The sequence below is a fragment of the Copidosoma floridanum genome, unplaced genomic scaffold (assembly GCF_036245765.1).
Source record: "Copidosoma floridanum isolate Cflo_tuat_1 unplaced genomic scaffold, Cflo_Japanese_pri ptg000030l, whole genome shotgun sequence".
Classification (NCBI taxonomy): Eukaryota; Metazoa; Arthropoda; class Insecta; order Hymenoptera; family Encyrtidae; genus Copidosoma; species Copidosoma floridanum.
In genome coordinates, this window is record NW_028321907.1 from 3301729 (window position 1) to 3315868 (window position 14140).

At 46.8% G+C, this 14140-nt stretch overlaps 2 protein-coding genes across 2 annotated transcripts; both read left to right on the forward strand.

Annotated features, from left to right (window-relative positions):
• Nucleotides 1-290: 290 nt before the first annotated feature.
• On the forward strand, nucleotides 291-8853 carry Apime-ASTA (allatostatin A). Its single transcript, XM_089596738.1, has 4 exons — nucleotides 291-508; nucleotides 7084-7354; nucleotides 7715-7932; nucleotides 8216-8853. The coding sequence occupies exons 2-4, from the start codon at nucleotides 7092-7094 to the stop codon at nucleotides 8371-8373; spliced, it is 639 nt and encodes a 212-aa protein (XP_089452864.1). The 5' UTR covers nucleotides 291-508; nucleotides 7084-7091; the 3' UTR covers nucleotides 8374-8853.
• Nucleotides 8854-9728: 875 nt separating this feature from the next.
• LOC106638793 (protein amnionless) lies at nucleotides 9729-13574 on the forward strand. The gene is given in 6 exon segments (XM_089596299.1): nucleotides 9729-10050; nucleotides 10121-10395; nucleotides 10476-10599; nucleotides 10801-11035; nucleotides 11778-11931; nucleotides 13197-13574. Coding segments are annotated over 6 exon segments (1392 nt in total). The 5' UTR covers nucleotides 9729-9756; the 3' UTR covers nucleotides 13507-13574.
• Nucleotides 13575-14140: the final 566 nt, after the last annotated feature.

Below are 14140 nucleotides of genomic sequence, written 5' to 3' on the forward strand. Positions count from 1 at the left end.
ACAAGCCGAGGAGGAGTGGATTGCACTACCGTTGACTTAGCGTGCAGGGAGGTACAAGTTGGCTCGAATTTCGGAGATGTTCGAACCCTTCGAGTACAGGACTTGTAGTTTTACAAGAGAAAAAAAAAAAAAAAATACAGGATATATATACACGCTTAGGTGCACTCGCACAGTGTTCAGCTTTCGGGGGGGTCGTCTATGGCGGTCGGCACGCGTGTGCGGCAGGGGGGTGAGCCGAGATGGTATATAGGAGGTGGAAGCAACGTCGGCTCCGTCACTGTCGCGTCGTGAGCTGTACCACGCGCACGCACCGATACGGCTGTAGCTTCTTTAGCACCTGTATACCGCGGCAATCGTATACACGGAGGTGGACCTACTCGACCGGTGTCTCTTTGGAGTAGTATACAGTGTACCGTTTGGCGAAGGAGTGGTTTGCCGGGCTAGTTGCATCGACTGGAGGAGGAGATATCACGACGAGAGCACCGGGACTGAGAAGCCGCAGCAACAGGTGAGCTGCTTCCGCGCGCTCCGTTTCGCGGGGAAGGCTCGCTTTTTGTATTTTTCATTTGGCCCTTTTTCCTTTGCTGCACTGCAGTTTTGTTTTCCTTTTTCCTCTTTTTTTTTTTTTCTTTCCACAAACAGTCCGTCGAAGGCAGAGTTTTTTTTCTTTCTGTCTTCTTATCGGCAGGTGACAGTCTAGGCCTTCCGAGTTTTTAGCGGCTAATTTACGCTAATGAGATCGGCAAGTGTTGGATAGGGTTTCTTGGCGCTTTTCCTCGTGTTTTTCGATTTTTCCCGAAATTTTGTTTTTTTTTTCAATATTCCACATTGTTTCGCGAAAAGCTCAACATTTCCTCTTCAATTTTCCTTCGTGCGACACGTATAAACTCGAGTGCTCGCAGTAGCGGCAGTTTAACGAAAAATGGAGAGCGTCACTGTCTTTCCGGCACTGTAAGTGACACCGGAGGTCGAGGCTTCCTTCTCTATTAATGTTTGATGCTGATATAATGGCTCTTTCCGCAATTATTGTCGCTGCGCTGCGGTTTTCGTGGGCGAAAATTGGGTTTTGCCAGTGCGTATCTTTGTGGTACAATTTGCCACGGATTGAAATGACAATTCCATCAGATTCTTATTGTTTGATACAAATTGAAACATCCCGTTTGTAAGTGCAACATTTCACCGAGCCCCGTTACTTTGTTGCTTCAATGAATTAAAATTCATAAAATAATAGTTATACGGACAAATTAGTTGAAACCATAATTGTAGGTACATTAACTGTAACAACTAAACGTACTCAATTCGAGTGGTTATACTTTTTTGTTTCAAACAGTAATAAACCTAACTTAAAAAGTTACTAAAAGTCAAAATGATCAAAATTCTTGGTATAACTACGACTCGTAACTGGACGACTTACAAAACGAATCCTTTTACGTCGTCCCAGTAAAAATTATCAAAAAAAAAAAAAAAAAATTCCTGTCTTTTTAAAAAACCGTCCCTTGTAAAAGAATTGCTCACAGTCGGTCCGACGATATTAAACTTTGCGGCTGACCAGTTTGAGCGTTGCACTACTTGGGCTCCAAAGACCCATAGGGTCAGCATTGCTCCCCGACCGCGTGTCCCTCGCTTAATACTTTATTATTCGCGACAATCCGAAAGTTAAAGCGGCTTACCGAGCCAAAGAGCGAAAGACAAAAAGAATCAACTCTGGACTGACGGTTAAAAAAAAAAAAAAAAAAAAAAGAGATTGTAAAAATTAATGCCCACATCGGGACCTTCGCGTGCCCACGCACTTCTGTACACCGTCATGTGTACCTTTGCCCGTATACCGTCAATCTCGAGCTTAAAAATCCGTACCCACTATACCCATCGTAGCAATGAAAACACAAACACACGAAACGGGCCATACATATGGAAAGGGGAGGAGAAAAAACAAAAACAACGCCGTCAAAGAGGGCACGCAAACGCCCCGAGGGCTTCTCTTTGCGCACTACAACGCACGCTCGGCGATCGATAAACAGATTTTAGGCTTAGCTTTGTTTGCCCCATCGCGATTTCGTTTTATGCTAACGCACCTTTACCGCGCGTGCAACCACGTGTACGGGCAACTTTTCCGTTTTTTGTTTTTGTTTTGTGCCACCCGATCGCGCGGAAAATTAAAAAGAACGGCTTATATATACCCTTCTTGCCCCACCCTCCCCCGCGCGGGCGGTGTGTTTGGAAACGAAATGAAACGACAATCTTCTCGAAAGCGATTTGGTTTTACGAACACAACAGTCGTAGGTGGGAGGGGATCATCCTTTGCATTAATTTTTCCATTTGATCGGCACGGGAGCACTTACGATAATTCAGGGATATAACGGGGCGCTTTTACCGCGTGTCGTACAAAACACACGCGACGCTCGTAACGCAAAGGGGTTTTCTCTCCACAATGTTATACCACGCGTTTCTCGTAACTCTTCGAGTATGACGGATCGTGGTTTTGGTGGCGCGCGCGTGTAAATGTCTCATTTGGAGGGAAATTCCGGCTGAAGCGACGGGACGTATCAAAAATTCAATTTTTTTTTTTAATCCCCGCAGCAGCGAGTGCGGTTTCGCGAAACCGATCGTCTCCGGAGGCACTCCGGCGCTAATGACATTAAAAAGATAACGGGTGTCTGGTTGATGAAAAAATCGATACGTGATGTGGTTACCGGTACGTACGTGGCCCCTCCTCCCCTTCCAACGAAAATCAATATTCGCTCGACTCTCCACCGCCAACGGGTGGAAACACGGTATCTTCGACTCCTCATTCACTAGAAAAGACAGTCTCATCGTTGGAGGCTAATTAAACTCCCCTGTAAAACTCGAAATCCCGACTCGCCGTTGTGTACGCATTAGCATCGGTTAATTACTATTTCCGCCTACACCCACAAGCCAAATATAGTTCTCGGCCCTTCCGGGAACACCCGAGCCTCTGTTTCTCATTTCACGGAGCGCCGGCCCGAGCAAGAAGAAACGCTAATTCCGCCCGACTCCCAAGGACGGTGGCGATGATGATGACCAAGGCGCCCTGTAAATCGACGTTAATCGCTCCCGACTGATTCCCATCAGGAGCTCCCGGGCGCGCGCGTGCGTGAAAAATGCACCGCCAATTATACACGCGCCCCCGGAGTTGTGTATATAGCTCTTTTTGCTTTTTAATTTTTCTCGTTCGGTGCAAAGTTGAGCGTCGAGTGCCAGTCAAATGTTCGTCGCAACGTTGGCTTTGTTAAATTATTCGCGCTTAGCTTGAAAGAGAAAGAAAAAAGAGCCTCCATAAATATACGGAGATGCCAGTGGCTCAGTGGTAGAGCGTTTGCCTTTTACCCGGGAGGCTCGAGTTCGATTCCCCGCTCCGTCCACTCTCGGTACCTCTGAGGGGTTTTTTCTCCACATAAATATACTTGGGCTCCTCTTCGTTTAATCCTCAGCGTGAGCTCCTTGTCTCTGCTTGGCCGTCCATTGTACCCATTGTTTGCGGATATTGTCATCCTGCGAAAAAGAGTCCTTTTGTCTCGGCGACGGATTGTCTTTCGACTTATCCGCTTTATAATTCGAGTTGGGTGTGTATACGTGCAGCGGAGCTCGATCGCGTCGATCGATCTTTTGGGAAAAAAAAAAGTTTCAGTAAATTGTCGCCTCTCGGGCAATTCGAAGCTCCCTTACTTGGACCAGTAAGTTATATATAGGGATACTGTGCGTCATTGTTATGGAGATGAAATAAAAAAAACTATCGCCAAGACCATAAGTTCTCGATGGTTGTTTACGGCACCCGAGAGCTCGCGTAGGGTAATTTTTTTCCAAAAAGTTTGTTTCAACGTACACCCAAGTGTCGAAGATGCGGGAGAAAATACGTTTTGTCAAAGTTAACGCGTCCGCGAGGAAATATACGAGGCAGACGTCAGCGCATCCCGCATAAATCTGCGATCCGAAGGAATACATGAATATACATTATTCTCTTAGGATAAAAAGGACCTTCACTGCTCGGGGGCGCGGAGTTACTCTGAACTTTGCTCCCAAGTCCGGTGGCGCAAAGGACCCGAATCATGTTTCAAGCGTTACTTTTTCCAACGCGAGACAGACAGACCGGTTAACCCTTTCACAAGCGCCTCGGTCGTTAATTTCTCGCCGAAATAACCGAGCGAATTTAATCGTGGCTGCAAATTTTTTTTTCCTCCCCCCCTGCTCGTAAACTCGCGTTGTAACTTAACGGCGTCGCGGGACGAAGTGTACGGCCGTCTCGGGGTGTAATCCGAGCCCCTCTCGCACTTGTTTGCCGGCGGGGATACGTTTCGGTGTGATGATGACCGGTTCCCCCGTACACACGGTGAGTAGCAAATGTTATCGACTTACTCCTTGGCTACTGAAATATTTACACTATCGCTTACTCGCGCGGCGAGCCTTTTTCTTTCAAGTATTTATATCAATTTCCGAGTGGCGACCGGAAGTTATCTTGTAATGTAACGAGGTGATTTTTTTTTTTTTTTTGGTGGAAGGGGGGGTTCAACTACTGCTTGATGCGTTCACATTTATTTTAGATGATTTTTCCCACCCACGGCGCAACTTGGTAAAAGTTTTTTTTTTGTTTTTAATGAAGAGTAACAAAAAAAAAAAAAAAAAAAGACGGTAAAAGCCGGTCGATTCTGTAGCCCAAAAATATAAATGGAGCACTCATTGAAGCGATTAATATGTAAGAGAGAGAAAAAAACTCGATTGCGGAGTAAAAGTAACAGCGGTGGCCCAAAAAAAGGGATTCGCACGGTGTACGTATAAGACTCGAAGGGTTGTTTGTCCATCTCGGGCGAAAATACAGAGGCAAGGGCCAATTTCAGCGATACACTTACCGGTTGATTAGTTTACCGAGCAAACACTTCGAGTCCCGCGAGATAACGCACATACACCCAGCCTCTTTTTCCGTAATTCGCCAAATGTGAAAATCAAGTAGTACAGCCTCGGTTTGGTCAGCCAAGCGCGGCTCCCTACACCGCGGGTAAAAGTATTTCGTCGAAACCACGCAATGAGGTAATGATATCCCCAAGTGTGGGTGAAGCTACCCGAGGACAAGAGCATCTCAGCGGCAAAGTAATCAGGCGCGCAGCGCCGCGCCGACGGATGGACGGGTACCCAGCTGGGACGCAATTCCGAGAGACATACTCCCATCACCCTCTCTCTCCCCCCCATCTGCGGGAAAATTTGAAACATACCCCACCTTTGTACGCGTAAACTCGTTTCATGCGATCCCGTACCTGTACGTACACGTATATAGCTCCTTCTGATGTCGACTCGCTAAGTACTCGATTGTGTTTGTACGGGGAGGGGGTAGAGGTCCACGTAGACAATTTACCGGCCGGTAAACACCGGGACACTTTTTTCTTATGGCACGCGCGTACTCGTTCAAAGAGCTCCCGGAAAAAAGGAGACCTGGCCAAAAAAAAAGAGGCGACTTTCGGTGGCTTCCGCGGATAAATAGAACAAATACGGACCAGTACGTGCCGAGCCTCTATTTTCTCGGGACTCTGGCCCTTTTTTTTCTCTTTCGTTCGGTGTTTCTTGTAATTATATACGCCGCGAGCACCTCCAAGTTCCTTCTTTTCAGAGGCCGAGTGATTTCTCCCTTTTGTGTTTGCGTTACTACGGGTATTTTTGCAGCGCTTGTGTAACATACGGTGAAACTCGGGCGTACACGTGCGCTTTTCGGGCTCCCGGTTGCGGAGTGAAAAAAACGAAAACGAGAAAGGGAATAAAAAAAAACTTTTGATTGAAACGGAGAGAAGCGCCTTATAAAACGCATACGAGTAATGTAGATAACGGACGTTCGTATCGGTAAAATGCGAGTAATTCACCCGCGCTGGTGAGCAGCATGTCAGCACTGCCAGAAATTTTTCTTTTTGTTGCTTATCCCACGTGTACGCGTATATGCACAGTCTACCTAACCGTACAACCAAGACTTGGGCACCGTACCTTTTTCAATTTTTATTTGCACTTTACATTGTTCGTGCTGAAAAAATTTTACTTCCCATTACCATTTACTACACAATTGTGTTACCAAAAATAATGCATTACAATTTAAAGTATCTAAATATTTGCTTTAAGGTAATTTACAATCAATTTCAATGAATAAAACGTACGTAGGTATGTGCTAGAAGAAAAAAAAAGTTTCTCTTCAAAGGGTTGAAAAAAATCTACAAATCAACAGTGCCCCAGTCCGGCGCCTATTTTTTATCCGTGACGTCAAGCCGAGATCGTCATCCGACGGAAATCGTCCGTGAGTTGCGCGCGTGGAAAAAATAATTTTTTTTTCCTCCTCCCTCGCCTTGCCCAAAAAATAAAAACAAATGACAAACGACACACCTGTCAGATGGATATTATCTCGTTTGACTACTCGCTGTAACCAAGAAGTAGAGAGACCGTCGCCCAGACGATTGTTTCGCGTCTCTGCACGACGGCCCGCTTAAACGGCCAAAGTTCGGTAATGTATGTAACAACGTATATATGTAGAGCGGAGAAAAAAAAAGTTCGATGACAGTGCCATTAGTTTCGGCCCGTGTCACCTACTTTATGTTCTCGCTCTGGGACCATTTCGCCGGTGGATCATACATACCTTGAGACTCGAAATCCAACGAAACTCACCCCCGACCTTATTCCCCCCCTTTTTATTATTCTAAGCAGTCCGGATACTCTCGATACACCCTCCACTTTCAATCGGCAAGAAATCAAGCACCCATAAAATACACCCCCCCCCCCTTTTGACCCGATGCTTCTTTATCCATACGAGTGGGGGGCGTCCAAAAAACCTCTATGAATTACTTATGATATTAGCATCGAAATAAGACGCGCCACGGTATTATATGGGCTGCGACTCGTGGCACGTGCACGTAACAGCGAGAACCCTCGTACTACTTCCCTGGAATAAAAATTTCGATCCGCTAAAATTGACGGTACAAAACTCGCTTCCGCTCCCTCATTCTTTTTTTTTTTTTTTTTTGCGCCACCGATCCTCTCCCACGTATCCAATTTTCCCGCAACGGGCATATTGTATATAAGTATCGTTGTTTGTTCGTCAAGATATCAAGATGAGCCCGAAGGTCCTGGCAACGAGAGTCCTGTGCCTCTGGCTGTTGAGCCTCGTGGGTGGCACGCCGTTGGACGACTCGGCGTCGTTGAAGGAGTCAGAGTCACCTGCATCGCCGGTGGCCCCAAACTCGCTGATGCCGTCGGCCGGGTCGCAGCACAAGCAGTACTACTACGCGCCCGAGGAAAAGCGGGCCTTTACCTACCGCTCGGAGGGTAAGAGGCTGCCGGTGTTCTCGTTCGGCCTCGGCAAGCGGGGAGAGGAGGAGGCCTTCCGGGCGGACGACTACCTCAGGGAGGACGCGGGACTCGTGGGAGATAAGGTTTGGACTTTTTTTAGCTTTTTCTCTCTCTCTCAGCTTATCTTGGGCGTTAAAAGTATATTCGTTATCTTTGATTTGACTGATGAATGGAGCGGATAGCCCAATGGGAGTTTTTTTTTATAGCAATAATTCAAAGCTCATTTTACCCCTTGGGAGAGATTTCCTTGACAATCGCTCGATCCGAGGCTCACTTCAGCTTTTGGTTCATGGAGAGAATGCAATGATATTCAAGTTGATTTGTCGCATGCAATTTTTAATTTATTTTAAAAGAGATGTAGAAAAAAAAAAAAAAAAAAAATTTTCCAAAATGAACAACAGCGAGGCCAGCCTTTCTCGTTCGGGCTGGGCAAACGCGCCAAGCCGTACACCTTCGGACTGGGCAAGCGTAGCAGCTACGACGAGGCGACGCGCTTCTCGCCAAAGTACCAAAACCTCATGTCCAACGTGTACACCCAGAAGCTCCTGGAAAATTATCTGGAATCCAAGCGCGCGAGCGCCGGTGGCTTCAACTTTGGCCTGGGTAAGCTCACGCAATTAACGCGATTGAAATCTCCCCCCCCCTTCCCCTTCGGTCTCTTATCTCGTGTACTCTATGATATCACGTGGCTAAGTGTGATTCGCGATACACACTCGCGTTAAGTGAAAGCCCCAATCCGCGGGATTATTCAATCCAATTATATTACGAGAATCGCGATTTTATCATCACCTTTCGTCGACAGTTGTCCCTTCGCGTGAAAAAAGCGCGCTTCTACGAAATACGCAGTGTATATATGGATAAAAATATGTGTATTGAATAAACGCAGGCAAACGAGACGTGGACTACGACATGCCGGACAGGCTAACGGTGAAGCACTCGAGGGACAACCGGTACGGGTTCGGTCTCGGCAAGAGGGACGGCATGAACCCGGAGGAGTACTACGACGAGGACGACGCCTCCGTCAACTCGGCGCAGTTCGTCTAAGGGACCGCACCATCCGATGCACGAAAGAGTTACCGCGAAACATTGTACAACTTGTTTCTTTGCTCCGCCAAACAAAGTGCGTGTTTTATTTGCATCAAGGCACACGACGAGCAGTCGTATATCTATATACATGTGTTTGTTAATTCGTGAACATTAACTCATGGCCTACGTTTTTTTTAATATGCACGGAAATTAAAATCTCACGTACACAGACACACGCACTTTGGTTGGCAGTTTATCTCGGATCGTTTGGACGCGCGAGCGAAAGTTTTTTTTTTTTTTTTTTTTTCGTTTCAACATTAAGTATACGCGAGATGCGCATTGTTTGTATAGACCCTAAGAATTTCAAGCATATTTATCTATCATATATTGTACGTTATGAAAAAAAAAAGAAAAAAGAAAAAAGAAAAATAACGAAATCTAGTCTTGGTGTCCTCCGACTGTATCGACTCGTGTGTACTATTAAATACACATACATATATATATATATATGCTACTGCTACCTATATATACGTGATGTTCAATCTTGTGCACAAATCGTGTAATTTTGCGTTCCTTGATTGTTTGTTTGTATACCCCGTGGTTTGCGCGAGGCAAAAGAAGCTGTGCGTTATTAATCATCCCTCTCTTGAATTCGCCAACTATGTACTGCACACACACTTGTCAATTTACCGACTATATTTGTACGAGCACAAAAGTAAAGACGACGAATATAGTAAGATGGGGAAAGATTACAGGAGATAAAAAAGAAAAAAAAAAAAAAAAAAAAAAAAAAAAAAAGTTGGCTCGACGAGGCTAAGGAAAGACTGAGCTGTAGGGAGATGAAAGAGCGAGTGAATGCTGCAGTGTATACACGAGGGCGATGAGTCGCTGGTTGTAAGAGAAAAAAAACTACGTTGCGCGTGGATTATATATATATATATACATCTCTGCTCTGTGTGTTTTACAATCCATATAACTACTGTACGATTCACGCGATATGTATACATGTGTATGCCCTGCGAGACGCCACGAGCTCTGTAATACGAAGGAAAATAAATTAATCTCGAGTCAAAGTGTATACCGTACAAACGTCTCTGTGAAAGCAAACAAATAAAAGAAAAAAACAATTGTGATTGTAAGCGACTCTCTTTTCTTCCCTATACATACACCTTGTATAATTTACGCGTGTGAGGTACATAATACGCACTCGGATGTCTATATAGAAGAAAAAAAAAAAAAAAAAAAAAAAAAAAAAAAAAAAAAAGCGTGCCAGATACAACCGACACTCCACGTATCACGTTCCCATAAACGCCCCCTCGTTCACGCGTCAAAAAAAAACAGCATCCCGCTCAGTCGTGCTTTTCAACCTCTTCGTGACGGTTGGAAGCCAAGAAAAAAAAAATGCCCAAGCCCTCCCTGGCCCTTCTGACCCTGGCCCTCGGCCTAGGGGCCGGCCTGGAAAAACACTGGCTGGCCGACGTCGAGTGGCAGACCTCCAGTAACTGGCTCAACAACCTACCACCCGGGCCCGACAGCCTCGTGGCTTTCCCCCTGGAAGCGAGGCACGCCGTCGGGATGCCACGCACCGCCGGGACCATTGGACTCGCGGGCCTCCGGCTCTCGAGGGACGGCCTACTCGCGCTCCCCGAAAACGGCCGCATCACCGTGAGTACGCGAAATTGATGGAAAAACCTCGTTCTTCCCCTTCCTTGCCCATGGTTGACGTTTGGCGAGGGTGCAGGTGAGCGACCACGGCACCGGCGAGTCCCACTGGCTCCGCGAGAGCCCCTACTACTGGGTGGACCCCCTCAACTGGAACGCGTCCTCGGAGGCTGTGCCCCACCTCGAGCGCGTGCCCTGCCAGTCCGACGTGGTCGTCCTCCCCGGGAGCTCGAGGACCTTCAGCGCGAGGCTGCCCTACAGCCGTGGCGTCGAGGTGCGGGGTGTCAGACTCGAAGACAGCGACGAGGCAATGTCCCGTTGGACGTGGAGGGACGCGAGGGACCGGTCCGAGTTTGTTGGTGGCCCCTTCAGCGTCGAGTATACACTCTTATTTTTTCTTTTGCTTTTCTTCCTGTGCTCTGGTCGTTTGAATGTTTGGCTCGACGTTTCGGCGACAGGTACAGTCCCGCCGAGTGCAAGGACTGCCCGTGCCAGGAGGGAGACGTGTCGGCCTACTGGGAGGAGGTGTGCAGCGTCCAGCGCCCGAGGTGTGGTCTACTCGCCTGTGATCGCCCGCTCAAGGTATCTCTCTCTCTCTCTCTCTTTGCTCATTAGACTTTAGTTCACGGTCGTTGAGCAGCACATTTTTGTCAAAGCCCTCGGCATCGAATTTTCGTGTACATCATCATATTACACAGTGGACTGCTCCGACTGTGGTTTATTTATTTTTTTTTTTTTTCATTTTGCGATGTAATCGTGAGTGCGTGAAATTGTAATCGTCAGGTGGAGGGGCACTGCTGCTTCTACTGCGGCGGTCGAGTGAGAGTTTCGGGGAAAACACTGCCGAGCACGATGGAGCGGGTGGTCGGTGAGGCTCTGAGGAAGTACGGGGACGGTCTGTTTTGGCACTCGAGGCCGACGTGGGACGGCGAGAGGGAGATCCTCATAACGGAGAGGGGCGCCTACGAGGGAACCAGCACTGTGATTGCCGTTGCCGATCTCGAGGCTGCTCTGAGAGGTAATTTTGACTCTCTTTGGACGGGGAGGGAAGGTGGAAAACTCCACCCCCGATATTGCGCTCGTTGCATCCGTGCTATGTGCACAAATGTTTACCACTTCAGTTTGATGAAACATTTTTTTGGGGTCTTTTTCCATCCGAAATTTTAGTTCTTTCAAAAAACTGCTCGATAACTTTTACTCCCATTTCCTTCCCCAAGGGCAAATCGAACGGATGATTTTCAATCTTTGAAAAAATGTTGTTCTTACAGTGTGTTTGGCCTCCCAAAAAAAAAAGGCTTCGTCACTCATAAGCAGAGTTTTTCCCGTGTTCTCCAACATTTTTCAATACACACTCAGTGATTGTTACGATCAATTCGACCGGCACTAGCTTTACGACGTGCCTTTTTGTACACACACATACATATATGTATGTATTGATAAGGTTAAAGTAATAAGAGGTACATATAAAAGAAAAAAAAAAAAAAAAACCACCTTAGGATTACGAGCAGCGTCCCTCGGAAAGGTTCCCGCCGACATAAAGTTCGTCTCGATGCCATCCCTTCTTTATACGCATTTCACCGCCGAGAGAACATATAAAAATAGCTCGCGGCCACGACAAGGGCAATCTTTGCTTTTAACACCTACACATTTTGCTCTAACGGCCTATCGAGTGGCCCCGTTAAACAACAAAAGTCAAGGAGGACGTATGATATACTCTTTTTTTTTTTCCTTGCATGTGCGATTGATCGATGCGACCCAAGAGGAGCGCGTGGAGGTGCTCTACAGCGAGACCTCGGGTGGAGCTCTCCGGGACAACCGCATCCTGTCCGCCTTGGGCCCTCTGTTCGGAGGACTCTTTGCTCTACTCCCGCTAACTCTCTTGCTCTGCCTCCTGTCCGGCTACACGATTTCTCAGTAAGTACATAATATGCTTTGCTCAAAAAAAAGAATTCCAATCAAACCCACGGGGTCAACAAGGAGGGCGCGTACAAAGTTCGCTCGGTCGACTACGAGCGCACAGGTGCGCGAGAGCGCGGTACAATAAACAAGGGCGTCTGGTGTAACTTATACGCACCGGGTGAAATGAAACTCCGACAGGAGTATACATGGTTGGGGCTCGCGTGAGACATTGTTTTTCAAAAGCTCGCGGGGCTAATTCATCCTCGGGCGCGACTGAATTTTTAATCCTTCAATCCCGCGAATTGTGCAAGTATCTACGCGCGGCGTGAGTGTGGGGAATTTTTTTTTTTTTTTTGCCGATAAGTAATGAGAACTCTCGAGTTATTAAAAATTACGTGTGCGCGCGAGTACGTTAAGTCGCGTGGTACGCCTGGGGGGGGTGACGTTCCCGTAAAAATAGCACTCCCTGCATGCGCGTGCATGGAAATTGAGTTTTGTTTTTCCACCCCCTTGTTCTTTCCTCACTCGCGTCGAGTCCTCCTATTGGTATGCGCACGCAAATCCCAAATGATCAACACTATGGGAAGAAGAAGTAGGGGTGGTCGTATACACCCGGCAATCAATTTCAATTTGCAGGGAAAAAAAAGAGTGTCGTCGGCGCGGGTGACAATAATTTTCCCGTGGCTGCAGTTTCTTGCCGGTGGTATAGGCCGGAGGGGGGTGGGGACTCTCGAGTTTCCGAATCGGCTGCGAGAGCTTTTAATTAGTTCAACTTCCCAGCGAGGGCAGTTTGTTATTTCATTCCCGGCCATCTTGCCCCCCTTATTGCCCCCATTAAACTCGATTTCTCATCTCCCCGAGTTATATATCAGATATATATATATATACGCCGTTTCTCCTCTGGATGCCTCCACCGGGGTATATACCAGCGCACCTGCGCCGCGCGACAAAACTTTACTCTCCGTCGCTTACTCTGCACTTGTAATGCGCAATATCAAGTGTATGTTTATGTATAACGTATACGAATTTGCGAGTCGACTAAACGGATGATTGTTGCCGGGGAAAATTCGATCAGTTTGGCGGGAGAGAAGACCGACCAACTCTAGAGTATTTTACAACTCTCCCCGTGGGCAGAATTTTTCGGCCAAACTTTCGCCGGCAATCCGATTTACGAGCGCTACGCCCCTCCCTGCCTGTTATGATTCTTGTGTAACAATTTGCATTAAAAAAAAAAAAAAAAAAAAAAAAAAAAAATACTAAAGCACTCTTTGGGTCAACAGGGTATGGGAGGCGTTCCGAGAGACGATCGAAGCCGTGTCCGGAAGGGACCAAGGAGTCGGGTCGCGGAAAAAATGGTCCTTCGGCTTCGCCAGGTTCGAAAACGTCTCGGAGGGTGGGAGCGTCCAGTTGGCGGACACCGCCAAGCCATCGTCGGACTTGGAAGGGACGGAGAACCCCCTGTACGATGCTGGTGGTCGAGGGCAGCGCAGGGGACTGGTAGCCGAGGAACCGGTAAGCCTCGCGGCGCTCGAGAAGGACATCGAGCTCGACCGTATGGAGGACGTCGACATGGACATTGAGGATATGTAGCGAATACAAGGAGAATTCATAATATCGTTTGTTTTATTTACTTCTGTATAAGTTGATGCTCATTGGAAATTCGTGGGTTTTTCTATACGAGCTGCCCGATGCAAAAAGATGCTTTTTCCATTCAATACTCGTTGACGATGATTCACGCTTTTTTTTTTCTTTGTTTCTTGTCGCGAAATGTATATTTTTAGCACGTTTTTGCGAAGGCTTTCCAATTTAAGCTAATGGAGCGTCGATTGGCGCCCATGTATTTTTATTGCCGCAGTTATAAAGCGTGTAAGCTCGTGATGTCTCATCGGTTTGAGGGGCTCTCGGTTTGTCAACAGGAACAATGATTTGTTGATAGGAATTTTTTTTCACTCGCGATCAGTTTGGTATTTGGGAATACTTGTAGCTTTTTTTTTGTTATTTTTTATAGGAGAACAGGCAAATGGGAAGAGTAGATGAAAATAAAAATCGAACAACGTTATATCAATGAGCCACACATTTTTTTTTTATTTTACCTTTCGTCTTATTATTGTCATACAACACTCAGTCGATCTATCCATCTAGGTATACATACTATACGCGAGAAAAAAAAAATATATAGTAGCACACGTTGGTGTGACAATTCTGGCTGCGATGCCGTTTTTAT